General features: G+C 46.2%; 1 protein-coding gene and 1 long non-coding RNA gene across 2 annotated transcripts; one reads left to right on the top strand and one right to left on the bottom strand.

The window, feature by feature from the left end:
* The first annotated feature begins 7,901 nt into the window (after window positions 1–7,901).
* Window positions 7,902–10,456, top strand: LOC126527931 (putative nuclease HARBI1). Its single transcript, XM_072288114.1, has 2 exons — window positions 7,902–8,147; window positions 9,387–10,456. The coding sequence occupies exons 1-2, from the start codon at window positions 7,902–7,904 to the stop codon at window positions 10,047–10,049; spliced, it is 909 nt and encodes a 302-aa protein (XP_072144215.1). The 3' UTR covers window positions 10,050–10,456.
* A 942-nt stretch (window positions 10,457–11,398) lies between these two features.
* Window positions 11,399–13,823, bottom strand: LOC140215274 (uncharacterized). The gene is made up of 3 exons (XR_011892230.1): window positions 13,531–13,823; window positions 12,685–12,717; window positions 11,399–12,159 (listed from the first exon to the last, which is right to left on the bottom strand). It is a non-coding gene; the product is annotated as an uncharacterized lncRNA (long non-coding RNA).
* Between the last annotated feature and the right edge of the window lie 8,445 nt (window positions 13,824–22,268).

Below are 22,268 nucleotides of genomic sequence, written 5' to 3'. Positions count from 1 at the left end.
TTTATTGCTGAAACGTTACCCAGTTAGACTGTCTGTACATTTTTTTGGCTGGTAGTTAACTATGCCCGTGCAAAGGTATATGCCCAGAAGACGTGACTGGGGTATTCACAGTATCATGCCAAAGATGGTAATTTATATTGCTTAATACAGATTTAAATGTCTTTCTCATACTCTTAAATGAATGGGTCATTGACCATAACTTCAAGAGAAGGCAGATGGATTGATTGTATTGATATCGTCACTTAGTTTTTTTACAGGTAATGAGGCCTCTTGGGCATGCTAACAGGTTTCCAAGTTAGGTATACCACACGAGCACCCGAAATGCCACACGAGCAATTTGTGTCATGACACGACAGATATGCACCTCCTAGGAAAAAGAACTGATAGTATAGTTCGAATGAATTCTATCACAGTAAATTATTTAAGGTGCTTTCAAAGATGAAAATTTTTTCTAGGGTTTCGAGGTTCAAAACTTTTAGTTAACGCAAAAAAAAATAGAAATTGAGTAAGAAATGCCTGGTCAGTATGCTTGACGTTCGTTTTTTTTTTTTCAATAAATGGAACCAATTTCCCTCAACATTTTATGAGGTGAAACGTTTTAAAAATATATTTAACAGAGAGATTCTCTGGAAACTTTGTTTGACATATAATAAGACAGCATAGCTATGTGGCCATATTAAAGTTTCCCGATCTTTTTCCAAGCCTTCCCTGGCTGTTTTCATGAAAATTTTCTGGCAATCTATGACGCCCGCAGCTTAAGTGGAATAAAAAAATATTGTGGTTTAATACTTGCCAAATCCTGCCAGTCCATAATATTTAGATAAAACGAATAACTCGTCAGTCACTTGACATGCAGTATTAGATTCAACTGACTTGAATCCCTTGTTTAAAAAAGCTGAGAGGGGCTTGGGCAAGTTCGTAATTGATGGCCACACAAGTACAGCACGGAAGACAAGGACACAGTGACACACACGTAAAGCAAATGCAACAATGTGAGGCAAAACTAGTCAGGGAGCTATCTTTGCGGTTCAATAGTTGTTTTCTATATCATTTGCTCTCATCATTGCCTCTAGTTAACTTTGTTTACCTCTGACTAAACACTACTTCGCAATATGAATCAGTACCATTATGATGTTTCGTTATATTACAGTATGATAAGGAGTAAGACAACCGTAATGGTCGCCGGTGCCAGCAACGGTACGTTTCGTTTCCTTTCAAGACAGGTTCATGTGACACACAGTGTACTTATAAAAATAAAAGAAGTGCGAGAATCCCAAACTAGTCCTATAATAGTAATTGCTGAAACAAAGATACCCGGCTGGAATGTGCACATTTTTCAGGTGTTAATGCAATATGCCCGTGCCGAACGAACATGCTCAGCATAATGACTGCAGTTATGAACAATCACGTTAAGAATTGCAATTTATTTCCGTTTGGAACAGTCTGCAATGTCTCTTTTCTGATACTTCGAGATGATATACTTCGATTTTACTCATACTTCGATTTTAGATATTTCTGCTAGATATTTCTTCATGTCTCGTGTTTTGCTTGCGGTAACTTCTCAAAATTATTTAGATTGGTTGCCAGGAACCTTAAAAACACTGCTACTTTTAAACTTTACGAAAGCGGCAGCGCACACACTGCTGATGCATGTCCCGCAAACATGGCCTTTCATCCGAGTACGCCAGCAGTTATTCAACTATACGTGTCTGTTTGAAAATTCTTCATGCTAACACAATTTCGAGATATATACGTGAAGCATGTTACGAGAATTTCACTACACATGCGACGCAGCATTCATCGCGGTCGGATCGAACGCCACGAAATGAGATCTACCACGCTGGCTGCTCAACACACACAATCCGCTTAGTGGCAGCTCAGTATCAAGTTAAAACAGGGTGTACTTCCTTTGTTACGCACATCAACTATCACGCTAAAATCAACAAACGTGTGCGATCGCTTGCCGTAAAACATTCCGTATAGTAGAAGTGAGAACAAGAGCTCATTATCAAATCATGAAAATCAGAAACCGATACTATGCCCGAGTCGCCTGCACTACATGCAGCCGGTTCGCGCTACGAAATGCGCTTACCTAATCATGAGCTATTGACGCAAAACATATTTGCTAAAGCTTTCCGTTCAGTGTAGTTAACGTGTGATGCCACAAAGAAGACACGGATACGCAGACACCAACCTTCAGGCAGACACCGCACACCGCTACAAGCGTTTACGTGCCTGGCGCACTCGTCGAGAATTCAAATTGACGCGGACAGACAGCGCTCATTGCGCAGGCGCAGGGCGCGTGCGCTCCGAGAAGTCTGTGCGCCTTTTTCTTTTTTCTTTTTGTCTCTTTCTCTCTCTCTCTCTCTCTCTATCTCTGCGAGCCATGCGCACCAGAACGGCTTCTTTTCTTTTCCATTTTGCATCCTTTTTTCTTGAACGAAGGAAATGCGCTGGCAGGTTGTATTATAAATGGTGTGGGGGCTATCGTATGAGACCGGAACGCACACATGGATGAATGCGCTGCTTGTAAAAGCCGTAACAGGGCCCTTCAGGCGCTTGCATTATCGCCAGCGACGATGAGTAATACAGCGCATTTGCAGCATATCTTCCGGCGTACCGCCAAATGTGATGCCCGTACGTATTTTAGTTCAAATTTTTAGTTCGCATGATAGGTCAAAGTAATCAGTACAGCAATGAGGTACTCATATGCGTGACCGCGCAGACATCCCGCCTGCGAAACACTGGGTAGGCTTAGAGAATTTGGCGCATATTTTAAGTGCATGAGAAACTTTGATGAGCTTATAGTGCAGGATATCAGCCAACGAAAAACCGCCCGAGGTTAGTGATGCAGCCGAGATATGAAGACAATGTGAAAAGTATCTGAGAATCCGACGACACACAACGCGCACACCACATGCGCGACATCGGTTCATCGCACACTCACAAAGTCCGCGTTGTCAGCTACATACATTACGAGTCTCTGTGCTGTTAGCTTGATGCCTGTTTGGAATCCATTTGTAGTTAAAGTTGGCGTTCATAACATCTATTATCACAATTGGATCGCCGTTTTGCTTTCTTTATTCTACTGCCACAAAAGTCATGCTATGACAACTGTGAAGACTGCCTTGGGATTGCTGATAGCGACTACGTAGATCATATTGTTACGAATGATGTTTATTTACAGGGTGAAACGGTGAAACGAGGTCCGAGAGGGAAGCTACAGGCCAGGCCCAGCCGGCGCAGAGTACCGCGAGATCACGCGCGCACACTCTACTTCTTCTTTCTCTGCCTCAGCCGCGCAGTGCTGCGACATTTTCCACGGGGGCAGACGAAGCTCGCTGAGCGAGTTAAAGGGACCTGTGACGGCACTGCTTGAGTCTGGCCACGTGAACAACTTGCGTCGCCCGTGAACGCCGATTACTTGCCGTCACTTTGGCGACGACATAGTTCACATCACTCAAGCGGCTCAGTATAACGAATGGTCCGGTGTAAGTGGCGAGAAACTTGCGGTACAATCCCTTTCTGCGATAGGTGTCCACAACCAAACATAATCACCGGGAGTAAAGCTGACGGGGATATGCCGCGCATCATAGCGAATCTTGCTGTTGCCTTGTGAGGACAACGTCCTAAGATGCGTCAGTCGACGTGCTCCCTCAGCACGACACAGAGTTTGGGCGATGGAAGGATCTTCTTGGCACGATAAAGGTAGAATAGTGTCCAGAAAGCTCTGGGGTGCGCGGGCGTGCAGCAAAAAGAACGGCGCATATCCAGTAACTTCGTGCTTAGCACTATTGTACGCGTACGTTACAAAAGGTAAGACGGCGTCCCAATTCTTGTGGTCAGCAGCGACATACATTGATGACATGTTGGTAAGGGTTCGATTCGTCCGCTCTGTGAGGCCATTGGTTTGCGGGTGGTAAGGAGTGGAATGACGATATGCAGAACCACAAAGCCGTAAAAGTTCTTCAACGACGTCGGCGGTGAATTGCCGTCCACGGTCACTGATGACAACACGGGGAGCGCCATGACGGAGTATGACGTGATGCAACAAAAATGAAGAGACATCTGCTGCAGTGGCAGATGAAAGTGCCGCCGTTTCCGTGTAGCGAGTAAGATAATCTACGCATACTATAATCCAGCGGTAGCCAGCTGACGTCTTTGGGAGCGGGCCAAGCAAGTCGATGCCGACTTTTTCAAAGGGTAACGTCGGTGGCTTAACTGGTTGTAAATAGCCTGCTGGGGCCGTCGTCGTTTGCTTGTGGCGCTGGCAAACAGTACAGCTGGCGACATACTGTTTCGTTGTTTTCCAGAGCTCGGGCCAGAAAAATCTCTGTCTAAGTCGGTGTAGTGTGCGTGTAAAGCCAAGGTGCCCGGACGTGATATCGTCATGCATGGAACGAAAGACAGCAGGGCGCAGGTTTTCGGGCACAACTAGAAGCAATGGGGGACCATCAGCCGAGTAATTTTTTTTGTACAGCAAACCATTACGAAAAGTAAACGGTGTTGTTCCTGCTGGCTCACGTGCAGCTGCCCGTAGGGATTTCAAAGTAGGGTCGCATCGTTGCTCGCTCTCGAAGGTACGCAGGTCTGGAAAGTCGGAAGAGATGGAAACTAGGTAGTCGTCGAAGTCATCACCCTCAGCTTTAGTGTGTGGCGAAGGGAGACGGGATAGGCAATCAGCATCCGCGTGACAGCGTCCGCTCTTGTAGTTAACGGAAAAGCTGTACTCTTGAAGGCGCAAAGCCCAGCGGGCCAACTGGCCAGACGGGTCACGCAGCGCAACCAGCCAACAGAGTGAATGATGGTCAGTCACTATCGTGAATGCGCGGCCATGTAGATACGGACGGAACTTCTGAATGGCGAAGACGACTGCTAAGCACTCGAGTTCAGTAACGGTGTAGTTTGTCTTCGCTTTTGTAAGTGTCCGACTAGCGTAGGCAATGACATGCTCACGGCCATCGCAGAGTTGAACAAGCACAGCGCCAACACCTGCACCACTGGCGTCAGCGTGCAGCTCAGTTGACGCCTCCGGATCAAAATGCCGCAGTACCGGTCCAGAAGTCAACAAAAATTTCAGCTGTTGAAACGCCGACTCGCAGTCAGCAGTCCACAAGTATGGGGTGTCTTTGTGAAGGAGAGACGTGAGGGGAGAGGCAAGCTGTGCGAAATTCTTGATAAAGCGCCGGAAATATGAGCAAAGGCCCAAAAAGCTTCGCAGATCTTTCACCGTTTGTGGCTGTTGGAAGTCGCGAACCGCTGCTATCTTTTCAGGGTCTGGTCGTATGCCATCTTTGTCGACCAGAAAGCCTAGTACGAGGGCTTGACGCTCACCGAAATGACATTTCTTCGAGTTTAAAATAAGGCCAGCTTGCTGGATACAATCAAGAACGATCGACAGGCGCTGATTGTGCTCGTGAAATGTCCGGCCGTAGATAATGACGTCGTCTAAATAGCACATGCAAATTTCCCATTTGAGTCCGTGGAGCACGGTATCCATAAATAGCTCGAATGTCGCTGGAGCATTGCATAAGCCAAGGGCATAACGTTGAACTCAAAGAGACCGTCAGGTGTAACAAAGGCTGTCTTCTCCTTGTCTGAGGGGTGCATGGGAATTTGCCAATATCCTGACCGCAAATCAACAGAAGAGAAATACGACGCGGAGTGGAGGCAGTCGACGGCGTCATCTATTCGTGGTAGGGGGTACACGTCTTTTTTTGTGACGGTGTTTAGGCGGCGATAGTCCACACAAAATCTCCATGAGTTGTCTTTTTTCTTGACTAGGATTACAGGAGCAGCCCAAGGGCTACATTATTCCTGGATCACTCCTTTCTGTAACATTTCTTCGACCTGCTCGGCGATGACTTTTCTCTCTGAAGGTGAAACGCGGTAGGGCTTCTGACGAATTGGCGTTGCTTGCTCTGTATGGATGCGGTCTTGCATACGAGACGCCGGTGGTGTATGGGACGCTCGTTGGCCTTGAGCAAAATCAAACACTGTGGCGTAGCGAGCGAGCACAGCTTCCAGCAGACACTGCTCACTAGAAGACAGCGACTTGTTAATCATGCGCTTAAAGTCAGCAGAATTATGATGGTTGGAATCGGGGTTGGATTTTTTTTTTCGGCAGTTTAGATTTCGACCGTTCTGACGCTGACAATGGCTTGTTCATCAAAACTTGCCAGTTTAAGTCCTAGCGGCAATGTTATGGATTGGGTTGAAGCGTTCACTGTCCACAAACGAGTACAACCATCAGTGGTGACAACGAGGGAGCGAGGGACTATCGCATTTTTCTTGAGCGCATTGTTATAATCGGGCTCGGCTAAACCACAACAAGAACCTGTACGAGGGCGAGAAGTATTGACAGGTACAAACATTGCAATCTTAGGGGGCAAACACACATCTTGTGACACGGAGAGAACGTCGGCGGCATCACTGGTGCTATCTGACATTGAAGTTCGCACGTCGCGGCGAAGAGAAATCGCGCCACTTCCACAATCCAAAGTTGCCCCCCACTCACGCAAGAAATCAATTCCTAAAATAATGTCATGCGTTGTACGTGCAAGCACAGTAAATTCACTTCTAAATGTCTGCTCCCCTATCGTAACTGAAACAGAACAGACCCCAAGTGGGCGTAACATTTCCCCGCCAACTCCACGAAAGGTAGCGTTCCGATCCCAAGAAAACATAACTTTTGGTCCAAGACGATTTTTGAAGGACAGGCTCATAACAGAAACCGCCGCCCCAGTGTCAACTAAAGCAAAAGCACTCACATTGTCAACTAAAACACACACTTTGTTTTTAAACAATTTTACACAAGGGGGTCTTGATGAAGATGAACATATTGTGGCCTCACGCCCGTCGGTCGCACCAGCTAGTTTCCCAGCGGCGGCGGTGATAACGAGCGACGACGAGGTGATGGAGAGCGTCGTTGTCGTGTCGGTGGTGGTGTGAGGCTGCGATCGGAAACGGGGGAGTCACTGCGGTTCGCGCGTCCCTGCTGCAGCCGCTGGAAGGAACTGGAATATGGCCAGGGCTCGTCAGCGGGCACGCGGGGTGTGTAGGAATTAAACCGTGGAGCACGCTGCTGGCGGCGGTGGCAATACCTAGCAATGTGTCCAGCCACACCGCAGCTGTAGCAAATGCGGGAGTCGCGGCTTGTAGCGGGTGACACCGGTGACATGGGTGTCATGGGTAGAAACGTACTCTCAGGCTGGTTGTAGGAGGGAAGAGCCCGCGGAACAAATCGTTGTGGTGCATCTTGTCGGCGTTTCAGACTTGTCGGTTGCGGTGGCAAGTTGCTGCTCTCCGTGTGATCAGCATAGGTCCTGCGAGGTTCTCAGAAACTCTGAGGTGCCCAGGTGGACGGTGGCACACGAGAACGATGATCAAATGCACACTGATGGCACGTATGAGCATCGTCAACAACTTTAAGGCGTTCAAGCTCTTCTTTAACCACTTGCCGAATCACCGAGGAGATGTCGTCGTGTGTTGAGACGGACACACTTGCAATAGTAGTAACATTGTCCAATCGTCCAAACTTTGGCCCAATCCTTCTCATTGGCTCAATCCTGGCCCAATCCTTTGGCCCAATCCGCTTCAAACGCCCGGCAGTGTTTCTTCAGATCAGACGGAGTACTAATGTTGAATTCCAATGGCGGAGTCGGAGCAAGTTTTTCTGCTCGTTTCGGAGCAAGTTTGTTCCAATGACGGAGTGAGAGCAGGAGTAAGGTGTTCCAATGAGAGAGTCGGAGTGGATTCAGAGCGGGAGTCACTCCGTGGAGCAGAAAAAGATGCTCCGCCAAAATCGGCGGAGTGGACCGGAAGTCTGCATGACGTATTTCCTTTACCACGTTTGCCTGCTGGGAGGCGCCACCGGTCACGACTCGCGAGTTGTGTTGGTAATGGCGGACGACATGAACGGCTCGGCTGGTTCGGCAAAGCGTGCGGCATTGCTTTTGCTACTCGATAGCGACAGCTCTGAGTCGGAAAGCTCAAGTTCCGACACGAGCGATTGCTCGGATAGTGACAGCGACGGTGAAACTGCCGCTTACGAGCGGGAATTCAACAGGATGTTCCGCATTCCCGCAAAGAGGCCTAAAGTAGTCGGCTTCATCGAGGACGTCGTGCGGCAGTACTCGGACGATGAGGTAAGGAAAGAAAAAGGAAAGCAGCATACTCAAGGTTTAATACGTTGTGGTGCTTTCGTTTCTGTTTTTTTTTTTTTTTTTTTGTGCAGTTCCGAAGGCACTTCAGGCTATCTCGACCTGTGGCGGAAAAGTTGATCGCCGACTTTGCCGCGTCGTCAATGTGCCCTTCGGGCACACATGGAGGGGTTCCAGCGAAATCTGCTGAAACGCATATCTTGTCTTTTATCTGGTTAGTTCTCGCCGTTTTTTCTATGCACCTGCCAAATTAACAACGATTAATGAAACGCGAAAGAGTCAGATGCCTGCATAAAAACGCATTTCACTACGAGCTCGTTGCTTGCAGTGCACTGTAGTCTGAAGCTGCTTTTTCGGATGCGTGTAATCCCACTGCGCAGGTACGCAGCCAACAAAACCTGCATGAGAAACGTGGCCAGCCGGTTCGACTTGTCGGAAAGCTCTGTTTACCGAATCCTTCATAGAGTGGCCGACTTCCTCCTGACCCTGGGACAGTCGTTGATAAAATTTCCTGCTGACCTGGAGAACCTCACTAGAAGTTTTGAGAAGGTTTGTTTTGATTTTCTTTACCTATAAGAAGCACTGAATATCGGCCAGCCAAGTTTTATTGATATTGCAACATCACTCTGCACGTTTTGTTTGCTATTTCAAGCTCTATAATGCTGGACCTTCATGAAAACGTGGTAGCTTGTGATGATAACACTCAGAATTTATACCAGTGGTGGTCGAAACATTCAACCTAAAAGTATCTCTTGGGATCACAGCCAATTCCTTGCTTAGGAATGATGCTGCATGCTTTGTCATCACCCACAATAGTAGATGTCTGTTCAGATTTCCGGGAGTACGATGCGATATAGACCATGTCTGCTTTGGCAAGCAAATTCTCATTACGTGCTTCAAATCGATTAAGGGAAGATACACGGGGTTTGTTTTATTCTCTCTCCCATTTTGCTATAGTAAAAAGAGAAGTGGATAGTAAAAAAACATGTAATATGTTGTGTGCACGGCAGTGTATGCTGCCCTCAGTACTTCTCAAAGTTGCATTTGGTTTGTATTTTGTTTCTTTAACTTAAAATAAATGGTGCTGTGCCATGAAGGGTATGCTGTTAACGTGAGTTAATGGGTATGAGCACCAGTATTTTCTCTTACAACTCCTTGCAAATGCTCATTTTATGTTCAGACATGCATGATATCGCTCAACACAAGTGTATGACTTGATTGCAGGTGTCTGGAATGCCTGATGTTGTTGGCTGCATCGATGGGTCGTACATCAAGATACAGTGCCCGGAGAAGAAGGTTGCTTCGACATATTGCAACAGGCACCATTACCTTTCCCTCACACTACAGGCCGTCTGCGATGACAAAAGGCGCTTCCTGGACGCATTCATTGGAAGTTCAAGCAAAATGCATGATTCGCATGTGTTCAGCTTGTCGCCACTTTCAAAGAAAATCTCTGCAGTATGTCAGGGGTCTTACCATCTTTTAGGGGATGCAGCGTATCCACTGCGGGAACACCTGTTGACCCCCTACAGGGATTACGGTGCTTTAACAAAGCAGCAAAAGCACTTTAATTATAAGTTTTCAGCGACAAGAGTTCTAATTGAAAATGCATTTAGCACTCTCAAAAAGCGCTTCAGACAGCTGATGTACCTTGAGCTCCGCACTATTCCCTGGCTCAATAAGTTTATCATAAGCTGCTGCGTTCTGCACAACTTGTGCATTGAGTATGGTGATGTAGAGCCAGATGATGATGATAATGAGCAAGCACCCAATGACGTTCAGTGGCAGAATTGCAGTGATAATCATATTGACAAATCTGGTGAAGAGCGAGCACTGCGCAGGCTTGGAGAAATTAAGCGCACGAAAGTCTTGGCAAAGCTCCTGTAGAAAAACTGGTCACTAAACCATCCTGCTCCAAACTGTACTTTTCCTTTAGCTCCAAAACACCAAAAGCCACTTTAATGACAGCACTAGGCTTCATGCGTAATCATGCAATGATGGTATCACATTCTTTGTAGCCCTGTAATTCATCATCATCATCAGCCTTGTTACGCCCACTGCATGGCAAAGGCCTCTCCCATACTTCTCCAACTACCTCGGTCATGTACTAATTGTGGCCATGTACCTGCAAACTTCTTAATCTCATCCGCCCACCTAACTTTCTGCCGCCCCCTGCTACGTTTCCCTTGGAATCCAGCCCGTAATCCTTAATGCCCATCAGTTATCTTCCCTCCTCATTACATGTCCTGCCCATTTCTTTTTCTTGATTTCAACTAAGATGTTATTAACTCGCATTTGTTCCCTCACCCAATCTGCTCTTTTTTTATCCCTTAACGTTATTCCCATCATTCTTCTTTCCATAGCTTGTTGCGTCGTCCTCAATTTAAATAGAACTCTTTTCGTAAGCCTCCAGGTTTCTGCCCCGTACATGGGGGATAATGGCAACCTGCTGTTCATGATCTGAGAATGCCTGCCAAACGCACCCCAGCCATTCTTATTCTTTCAGTGTCATGATCCGGATCTGCGGTCACTACCTGCCCTAAGATGTATTCCCTTACCACTTCCAGTGCCTCGCTACCTATTGTAAATTGCTGTTCTCTTCCGAGACTGTTACACATTACTTTAGTTTTCTGCAGATTAATCTTTAGACCCACTCTTCTGCTTTGCCCCTTCAAGTCAGTGAGCATGCATTACAATTGGTCCCCTGAGTTACTAAACAAGGCAACATCATCAGCGAATCGAAAGTTGTTAAGGTATTCTCCATTAACTCTTATCCCCAATTCTTCCCAATCCAGGTCTCTGAATACCTCCTGTAAACACGCTGTCAATAGCATTGGAGATATCATATTGCCTTTATTGGGATTTTGTTGCTTTCTTTATGGAGGACTACAGTGGCTGTGGAGCTGCCATAGATATCTTTCAGTACTTTTACACACCGATTCCATAATGCCTTCATGACTGCCGAGGTTTCGACAGAATCAAACGCTTTCTCGTAATTAATGAAAGCTACATATAAGGGTTGGTTATATTCCGCACATTTCTCTATCACCTGACTGATAGTGTGAATACGGTCTATTGTTGAATAGCCTTTACGAAATCCTGCCTGGTCTGTAACTACCTGGATGTAAACATGAGAACCACTAGCTCCAATGTGCATCGAAATAAAGTCCATGCAGTAGTTGGGGGCTGCGGTGTGTGTACTAACGTGCGGCCCTCATTAAATACAAAAACACATGTTTGGCACTGTACACTTTTATTTAAACAAGCCGATATTCTCGGACACTGGATTTTTTTTATTCTTCAAGGCCAAGAGCACGGCTTAAAAGCCTAATTTTTTCTGAATGTTGTTTTGCTTTTTCTTGACGAATACGTTCCTTGTATTCTTGCCTTTCTTTGTGGCGCCTCTCTCTCTCTTGTTCCCGTGTAGCTCGTCTTTTTTCTTTTTCTTCTTGAATTTTGCTCATTTCATCGAAGAATACCTTCATCTCCAGCATTCTCGAACCTGAGGGCTTAGGCCTTTTGGGCATAGGCTCCTTTGTCAGTGCTTGGGTCAGCGCTAGGCTTTCGGACTCCTGGCTTTCTGATGCTTGGCTGGTCGACGCTGGGCTGGCGGATGCCTGGCTGGCCGACGCCTGGCTGGCTGGCCTCTTAACAGCAACAACGCCAGAGCTGTCCCTCAGCTCTTCGGGCTCGAGGCTGTCGTCTAGCCAGCGTATTCTGGCTACTTCATCCTCAAAGGGCACTTCACATGGGGAATTGCCGGATTTGTTGTTGTGTGCTGTAGCACTTCTTTTTCTACGCATAACGGTTTTGTAGCGGCTGCAGCACTGCTCACCGGTTTTTGGAGCTCCAAGTGCCTCTGTAATGTTGGCTGCAATTCGACTGAACATTAGCTTTTTATTTTTGAATTTTTTCAATGGCCCAATCTCGGCAAAGTATTGCTCATAATAATCAAATAGCAACTTGGTTTCCCCGGCTGTCCATTCACAGCCTGTACCTGCAAACAAAAAGTGCATGAGGTAGTTGTAGAGGTGTTACATCTGCATTAAGCTATTGTATTTTCTGGTTTGATTTGTGTAGTGCTCGTGTTTGCAGCTATCTTCTGAAGCTTATTTTATGATTTCTCCATCCTGTATCAGCCTTTGGGCTAACAGTATCAATAAATGAATGATATGTCATCATAAATGGACTCACTGGGCTGCAATTTGGCTGAACATTAGCTGCTTATTTTTGAATTTTTTTCAACGGTCCAATCTCAGCAAAGTACTGCTCATAATAATCAAATAGCAGCTTTGTTTCCCCGGCTGTCCACTCACAGCCTGTACCTGCAAGCAAAAACTGCATGAGATAGTTGTAGAGGTGTTACAGCTGCATTAAGCGATTGCATTTGCTGGTTTGATTTGTGTGGTGCTCGTGTTTGCAGCGATCTTTTGAAGCTCATTTTATGATTTCTCCATCCTGTATCGGCCTTTGGGCTAACAGTACCAATAAATAAATCATATGTCATTATGAATGAACTCACTGCGTTGGTCATTTTTTCTGCTCTGTTCCGGCACTGTTGATGGAAAAACCAAATGCAACATTATTCATTGCCCTGGATTCATAAAGGTGGCATATATGAAGCGACATAACCATTACGAAGTTGTACTCTGTGACATGTTGCAGTACATTAAACCACCACGTGCATTTCATGCAACTACGTAAGCAATTAAGCCATGTCACACTTCCTAACACAGCTTAACAAAATAACTCGCTGTTTGCTGCGCTACCTCATCTCAACACGAAATTTCTAATAATAGCGTAATATAAACATGCACGGTACCACGCAAGTTCAATATTTGCTCAACACATGGTGCACATTCTTGATTACATTACACACGCTTAGCATGATGCAACGTCCCTGATCAGGTGGCTGTTAATCAAAATTACCGTACGGTGCTTCTGGCCTGAAATCGACAGTGACGCTTCATGAAAAGCAATTTGTAGATTTCTGTGGCACTGAGACTGATTCGAAAATTGGATGCACTTACCGTCCTGACCTACATAACAGCACAACTCCATTCGGCAGCAGAATGCACTCGCACTGATACCTCCGCTAAAATTTCGTGGGAGACAAATTCTCAGGCACGTGACACTGCTTCATTGCTTCTTCGCGACATATAAAGCTAGACAACTACTTCTGCACCACGACGGACCCACAGGAAAATGCACAATACAATGACGGATGCGATGCGTTTGAGTGAAACGAACACATCAGCAGTAAAGCAACTACGCAACTGAAATATAGCGTCAACAGACAGTTGCTCCACGCAACACGTGCGTTGCATTGAACTTACAGCACAGTGTTCAAAGTTGCGAAGACACCTACCATGTTTGTCCGCATCCTGTGTGCTCATCAGAGGAAGCAAAAGCCGCTGCACGCTTGCCGAAATATCCATTTCGCACTTTTCAAAAAACAACAGGTGAACGGCGCTGAAGAGAGAAGTGACTGGCGTGGCGGTGCTGGGAGCAAACAGCGGAAGGAAACGACAACACGCAAGGCATCCTGGGTAACTCGGCAATAGAAGTTCCGCTTCCGCCTTGCTCCGGCGGCGCAGGTTGTGTTCCACTCGCGGATTTGGAGGCGTTGCTCTACGCCAGAGTCGAGTGCTCGCTCGCGGAGTGCGTCGGCTGCTCCGACTCCGCCATTGGAATTCAACATAAAGATCTTCCTTCGTTATAAGAAAATTATAAACATCTTCAGCGATTCTTTTAAGCAGATGGCCTACTTTGTCTTCGTCTGTCATGGTAGCGCTGACGATTCCGCATAATTTCAGAACAGCCTCTATGTACGGTGTACACGTTTCGCCAGGTAATTGAACTCGTCGGGAAAGCGTCTGCTCAGCCTTCTTTTTCTTAGAGATTGGGTCCCCGAAGCACTTGGTGAATTCTTCTACAAAATTATCCCAGCTCGTTAGAACGCTCTCGTGGTTTTCAAACCAGAGGAGCGCGGTTCCAGCGAGAAAAAAAACCACGTTATCGAGCTGCTTCGTAGTGCTCCAGTGGTTGTGGCGACTCACTCTGTTGTAGTATTTGAGCCAGTCGTCGACGTCTTCGTTGGCCTTCCCCGAAAAGGTGGGTGGCTCTCGCAGCGGTGTCCAGTAGCCAGCCTGACCTGCTTTATTGCTGTCTGGTCCGCCGCAGGTGAGGTCGTCATTGCCTTCCCCGGAATCGGCCATGTCCGCTGCTTGTGGTCGTAAACCGGCCAAGCGTCTACTCCGTAGGACAGTTGGTAGAACTGGGTCGTCCAGGATCGTCCAAGATTTACCCAGCACCTCCACCAAAGATGTTACGAATGATGTTTATTACAGGGTGAAACGGTGAAACGAGGTCCGAAAGGGAAGCTACAGGCCAGGCCCAGCCGGTGCAGAGTACCGCGAGATCACGCGCGCACACTCTACTTCTTCTTTCTCTGCCTCAGCCGTGCAGTGCTGCGACAATATCATGTGGCCAACAAATGCGGCGGTATACACTATCTGTATACTAAAGTCTACAAGTAGGCTCTACAGCAATCTCAGCTGTATACAACTTCAGAGGCTTATATCAAACGCAGCTCCGTATTATCCACCGGTACCTGCAGGCGCTTGGTTACAGCGTACACGGGTTGGGCACAGATTAACGATGTTTGTCTCTTGTCAATCTATAGACGCCTTGTAAACCTGACCCGCCGTGGTTGCTCAGTGGCTATGGTGTTAGGCTGCTGAGCACGAGGTCGCGGGATCGAATCCCGGCCTCGGCGGCCGCATTTCGATGGGGGCGAAATGCGAAAACACCCGTGTACTTAGATTTAGGTGCACGTTAAAGAACCCCAGGTGGTCGAAATTTCCGGAGTCCTCCACTACGGCGTGCCTCATAATCAGAAAGTGGTTTTGGCACGTAAAACCCCATAATTTTTTTTTGTAAACCTGAAGCAATAAGAATTTTACAGTATCGGCTGTTTTATACTTAATCTCACGCCTTACCACAATCGGTATACGGGCTGTTCGCATAAGTTAACATGACCTTTGGAGACGTCCCACCCTATGGCCTTCACCGGCGGTGATATAGGAAACCATGGAAAATAATTCGAATTGCAAAGAAGTATGCGGGGTCTTTCACTTAATTTGAGCCAGGTTTTAAGATATGCGAATGCTACGTAGCTGGAGAGAACCAAGGTAATGTTGTTTGCCATCACTTCGAGACAGATTATTTTTTGCATTCCCCTGATTAGGTAATTAGTGTTAATTTCTCAATTATTTTAATTAGATGAAAATTCGCAGTGGTAAAATTGTAAAGCAACATTAGAAACTCCCGATACAGTTTTCTGTCCAACGCGTGCTCCATAGAAGTGTTTTTCCGAGCGTGAAGAAGGCCGCGATTACACGCAATGTGACTCGAGCGGCCGGTCGCGCAGCCATATATATATATATTTATATATATATATATATATATATATATATATATATATATATATATATATATATATATATATATATATATATATATATATATATATAATTATAATTATATATATATATATATATATATATATATATATATATATATATATATATATATATATAAATGTGTGTGTGTGTGTGTGTGTGTGTTTGTGTGTGTACGTGAATGTTTTCACGTGCGTGTTTGAAGAACTACGTAGAGTGGGGCTAGACAAGAAGAAATATACAGCTTATCGACTCTCGTCTATGGACAGTCTAAAGACGAAGAATGAACAACAATAATTAGAGACGGTATCGACTTTTGTCTATAGGTAGTCTATAGAGGGGCTGTGACAAAGAAGAAACAGACACCTTATCGACTTTTTTCTGTACACCATTTATAGACTGCAAATAGAAAACTTATTGACTTTCATCTATAAGAAGTCTGCAGACAAACAATAGACAAAAATAAATAGAGACTGTATCAACTTTCATCTATAGGTTTCTATTGTGGGGAAGTAGACAAAAAAGAAACAAACACCATATCTACTTTTTTCTATAGACCATCTATAGACTGCGAATAGACAAAAAGTAATAGAAGTTTTATCGAGTTTCGTCTACAAAAAGTCTATAGACAAATATTAGAGAAGAATAAATAGACTGTAGCGACTTTCGTCTATAGGTAGTCTATAGAGGGGAAGTGGAGAAAAAAGAAACAAACACTTTATTGACTTTTTTCTATAGACCTTCTATAGACTGCGAATAGACAAAAAATAGAAATCGTATCAGCTTTAGTCTATAGAAAGTCTATAGACAAATAATAGAGAAAAATAAATAGAGGCTGTATAGACTTTGGTCTATATGTAGTGTATAGAGAGGAAGTAGAGAAAAAAGGAACAAGCACCTTATCGACTTTTTTCTATAGACTGTCTATAGACTGCGAATAGACAAAAAGAAATGGAAACTTTATCAACTTTCATCTATAGGCAGTCTATAGACTTTGTATCAACAAAAGTCCAAATCTATAGAAAGGCAAGGTCGTCTATAAAAAGTCTATAGACTTTCTATAGACAGTCTAAAGTCATTTTTGTAAGGGAGGCTAGCGTCTCTTGAACAGAAAAAGATAAATTTTCACACAGATGCGTTGCACATAAGTTGTGAGTAAGAAAAGGAAATTAGAAGCCAAAGGGTGTTGAAAACAAAATCTAAAAGTGGAAAACAATTTGAAAAAGAAAATGCAAGCGGTGTTGGTTGCGGTTGGCGCCTGCAGAAAAAGTCGTGTGCTCGTCGAGCGCATAGCAGACGACAAGCGGGACGGCGTTACCCCCTGGCGCATCAACAAAACAGTTGCCATGGGAGCGGGCTAGATTCTCTTTGTTTTTTCCCTTTCGGAGTTTGGCCTACCAAGTACTAGAGGAGAAATTGGCACTCGTGACGCAATTCCCGTTTACCTGCGAGGTATACCAGCTGACGTAGCCGTGCTGCAGGTGGCGGCGCTAGGTGCACTGATGACGTTCCTATCATTATAAGCCGTTATCGCTCTTCATCGCCTTATGCATCCGCGTCGAACTATCATGAACTGTGATCAACCATAACAGGCCCTCCCTTGAAAGCGATCTGTGATGGGGACAGAGTGTGCCGAGGGCTGATAGCTTCGTGTGCACTGTACTCTCACCGCTTAGTTCGCGTCGAAGCGCGAGGCAGCACGAAGGTAAATTCGCTCGCTGCGGCGGGCACTATCTTGAAAGCCGTCGTCGTACGTGACGGACGGACGGCCAGGCTTACTCGTTGGGTAGGCATAGAAATGCTTACGCATTTAATTATCTTGTCTTAAGTCCCCTATTTTTAATAAACTGCCACCAGTAGTCACCGCTTAAACACGTGGTATTTTAACTCAGCCATGGCTGCCGTATAAGTGAGTGTTTTTACCGAACGCAGGCCATCCTTTCGGTCGAGGAACATCATTATGTCCCTTACGCCTGGCTGGGGAGAAATGTAGAGATAAGCTTTTCTTTTTTCGCGTACATTTGTATCGGTTACTCTGTGGGATACAGCGCTGCAGTAATATATAACGACTATAGAGGAGAGAAAGATAATTGAGTTTACAGTTTAGCGACGCTCGTCAGCGCGGGTGGAAGTTGGCTTTAACGAGCGCTTGCGCGCAACTTGGAAATCTCAAAACAAAGAAGTGGGAAGGAAAAAAAAGAAATAAAAAAAGCGGAAGCAATAGCGCTGGCGTCTCGCAGGAAGGGACGTTTAAGCAGAATCGAGAGCGACGCGCGCGCACTCTAAGCAGAAGGATATTAGAGAGAGAGCGAAGAAAAGCGCTCGGTCCTCATGTAGAAGAAGATTGACCGGAAGACCTTATTGAATCTCTCCGCCGCGCGAAAAGCTGCGCGCCAATGACAAAACCGGCTCGCGCCGTGAGTCTAGCGTAGTCTCTCGTCTCGACGGCTTCACGTGGAAGTAGCAAAAAAAAAAAAAAGTTAAGGAAGAAAGAGAAGTGGTAGTTGAAGGGCGGAAAGGGAAGTGAAGTGGTAGGGTCCCTCTCTCAGGAGAAGAGGGGATTAAATGCGGCCAAGAACGAAGGAGGCCAGCTTCTTCGCCGGCATCTTAGCGCTTCCAGGGAATCGGGAAGCCAGGCAATCCTCTATGTCTCTCTTTCTCGGGGACCCGGCTGAGGCAAGCTGCCAATAAGCAAACAACGGCAATAAGTGCCACGCAGGGGGAAACGAGCAGAGCGGTGGCGTCGGTCGCGCAACAATGTGCGCGCAACAAGCAAACAGAGCTAGAACGTTCCGATCACGGTATGCACACTCTAGGCCGAAGAGAGACACATGCAGAAGAATGAAGTAAGGGACCACAAACCCGAACTGATCTCGAGGGCACCGAGATTAACACCAAATAATTCATGCCACCAAATGAGATCCACTACGCGCGGGCGAGGCAGTAAGTTCCTTGCGCACGTCCGGTCGGCGCACCGGGTTTGTTTGTTTCCTGTGCGCGCACTCCTTTGGCAGGCCGCCGCTGTACACGCGCGCGGCGCGTCTTGAATCGCTAATCCGAGCCCCTACAGGCGCAGAGAAAATGAAATGGCGTTCCCGACCGGGCCTGCTCCTTCCGCCCTCGCTTCGAGCCAGTGATTAGTGGAGATTCCTTCAAAGCACAGCCGCCATCCACCCTTCTGCATCTGTGGTCCGCCGAAACCGCTTCAACTGAGGGCCCAGTAACTCGCATGCACTTCCATGCCGTGCGACGTGATCGGAAGGTAACTGCGCGGAGAAATGCGGTAATGAAGTCTGCGTTAAGCATATATAATTTGGGGATGAATCGAACAGGCAGCGACAAAAGGGCCTTGAAAGGACCTTAACTCCGCGCTTATATGAGTTCGCTGGCCACTTTTCTTGTTAGCCAGTAGCCGTCTATGAATCCAAGGGAGGGTACAGCATGCTCTTCAAGAGAGGAAATAAAAATCCTGCTGCAGTGCGGTACCTCGCAGTGCAAATGTGACGGTAACATTTCAGCTAGTTCGTGTTGGGCCTGTCAGGATTGGGGGCTCAATCCCATCGCTCGAGATCCGTTGCCAAGATTGGAGTCCGGCATGAATTCGTAGGTAGCTGGCCCATGCCGTCGTCCAACTTAAACACGCTGAGGACGTTGATGAAGGGAAGAACTGCTTCTCATCGAGAACGAGGAAAATGGGTTTATTTACAGTATTTAAATCAGTCTAACATGACTGCTTAAGAAAAAGAGTGTCAGTCCAACATGACTGCTCAAGAGAAAGTGTGTCAGTCCAACCTGACTGCACGAGAGAAGTGTATCGAGCATCTGCACAACAGCAGTTTTTATACACTCGGTCCGCCGGCGATACAAGGCGGCGCGAACGTTCGTTTACTCATTGTCAACTTGCCGCCGCCCCGCAGAACAGTTTACGTACACATCGGCACACACATTCTGATGCCCGGCGCCGGCGACAGAGGGGCGCCGTTCCGCAGAACAGTTTACGCCCACACACACGCAAACACACAGGTGCGAAGGTCTGGAGCCGACGTCAGAGGGGCGCCGTTCCGGGTACCTCGGAGACATTCTGGGTAGCTCGTTGTCCTGCTCATCTTCGGCGTGTGAGAAGCACGAAAAGACAGCTTTCCCGCGGCAGCTCGCTCACGCGTAGCAGATCAGGTTCGTGCTGGAGAGCTCTGGTACAATAGTTCGCCCTCCGAACTAGTTCCGTCACAACGGCGATGGGGCTGGAGGATTTGCGGCGGTGTCAGCACAAAGCCCGCTTCCTCGAACGTATCCTAGCTGAAGCGACGGAGAGTGGGGGATGCGCGTCTTGTCCCCCAGTCGAAATTGGGTGGCAATCCTACATTGCAGCTCGCCATTCTTAACAGGCCTTGGGTGAACAGCCAAGTTCCTGTCACTTTGATTATACGCGCCTTGCTTTCATGTATATTTCTGCTGCATTTTCGACAGATCACGCTTGACCCCGGTGTACACTAGCTGCTGGTATGATAATATTTATGCCGAAAACAATTTTGAACGAATTTTTCTTCAAGTCAGCTTTTTATGGCCACAACTGCAGAATCGCAAGTCAACCATCAACGCCTTTTCTATCAAGCCCACTTTTAACGCGAACCGTGACTTACCACCACTGGCGGACGCCAGTCTGTCGCCGGTCGTCGCCCGCACTTGGGATTACCAACGTCCAGCAATTTGCGTTGCCGTAATTCGCAAAATGTGTTTGGAAAATTCTCAAGATGGGGACAGGCAACAAGGTGTTGAGAAGGAAAGGGTCTAGACCCAGCGACCTCCATTAACGCGATACCAATACCAGATGCCATTTGAAAACACGTGGGAAGTCTGAGAAAGGGTCCTAAGATGTCTGTCGAACCACCATCGTGCTAAACAAATGATCTGAACAACTTAAACATTTATATCCTTTCGAGAACTGAGCCCAGGACGTTCCGGTTTGCAAGTCACTAAAACCTCAGCCACCCGACTACGACAGCGTTACTAATACCGGGTGACATTTTTGATAATTCTACGCCTTATCTTGCAAATTGGCACTAGTACATCGTGCATTCTAACGTGTTAATTTCATTGCAATTTATTTTCCCTAAGACTGTGTTAACGGCTTCAACTGTAGCCTATAAGCGGCGGAATATCATAGGGTGACGATTTATCTGCCTAGGCATAGTTTTTGTATGTCTGACCAGGCAGCAGTTGAATACGTAATAAATTAAAATAAAATCGCTTCTATATAACTTACAACGTCTGCACTTCAAAGCATTCAAACACGACCAGTGTGATTTACAAACGAAGAAAGCTCTAAGTAGGTGGCAAGCGCACGTTTAGAGCACTGAAGATGGGCATTCATTGAGTTGCTAACGGTTACATAGCTCTGAGAAGACCACCCGTGGGAATGAGACTGCGTAAAAGCCCAAAAGGGCCGGTACTTTGCTCTCTGTTTACAGTATACAGCTAGAGCGGCGTTCCAGCTTCTAAACACGACCACACACGGGACTGCAGAAGACGGCGGCTGAGGGAGGATAAATTTCACAGGCGCGCTCCGACATAAACACTCGGGCGCCGAGTGGTGTACCAGCAAGGTATCTGTAAACCCGTAGCGAAACTTCCGTAGAAGCCCACATGTCAAGAAAATGGCGGCTCGTTGCAACGGTCGCCTTCTACGTACCGGATGGACAACTAACCGTAAGTAAAAAATACAAAAAAGTGACGTCACAACCGGAAATTATTGTGACGTCAAAATCTTATGCTGCTTGGCGCGTATGTTTAATTTTCGTTAGTGTCCTGCATTTCGACCGCTATGCCAGCAAATTTTCTTTAGAGGCTGAGGCCAGCCTGCTTGCGACTCGCCTCACCTGAAGCGCCAACGAGTCATTAAACTATAGGAGTGGCGTACCCTTACAAAAAATTTTGCAGAAAGTCTAGAGACAGTCTACAGACATGTGTCCATGAATTCCGTGGACTTTCTATAAATATTTCTTTAGACTTGTTTATAGACAGTCTACGGACTTATGGGCTTACATTTTGTAGACTAATCTATAGATTGTCTGGGTCTATAGACAATCTATAGATAAATGAAAATTCACCTTTGTAGACAAATGTCCGCAGAATGTCTAGAGACAAAAGTGTACTTTTGTAGGCTGAAGTCTATGGACTGTCTATAGGCAAATGTCTATAGAGAATCTATAGATTATTCCTATAGACCAGTCTAGTCTATGGACTTGTGGCCTTACACTTTTTGTAGATTCTGGTGTACAGACTGGTCTACATACAATTCCTGTAGACCTGTCTATAGCTAAGCTATACAGGGTGTTTCAGCTAATTTCGGCGAAGTATTTAAAAAAAACAGGCGCTACGCGTGTCGAATTGGCGCAGTATTGTTCTGAGCCATATGGAGCACGTCATATTTTTTTCCAATACCCCAAGCTGAGTAATTAACAAAGATTTCCTAATTAACTTCTTAAATAATAACTCTACCGAAAAATCTTCAATACAGAAGTTGTATCGCTTGTGCAGAAACATCGGAATAGTTCATCTATGCTAAAATAACTGCCCTGTTTAATTTTTTTCCTGCCTTTCTTTAAAGTGTGTGAAATTTACTATACCACGTGACTGATGGCTA

The sequence above is a fragment of the Dermacentor andersoni genome, chromosome 1 (genome assembly GCF_023375885.2).
Source record: "Dermacentor andersoni chromosome 1, qqDerAnde1_hic_scaffold, whole genome shotgun sequence".
NCBI lineage: Eukaryota > Metazoa > Arthropoda > Arachnida > Ixodida > Ixodidae > Dermacentor > Dermacentor andersoni.
Note: the sequence above shows the minus strand (reverse complement) of the source record. Positions and strands in the feature narration are given on the sequence as shown.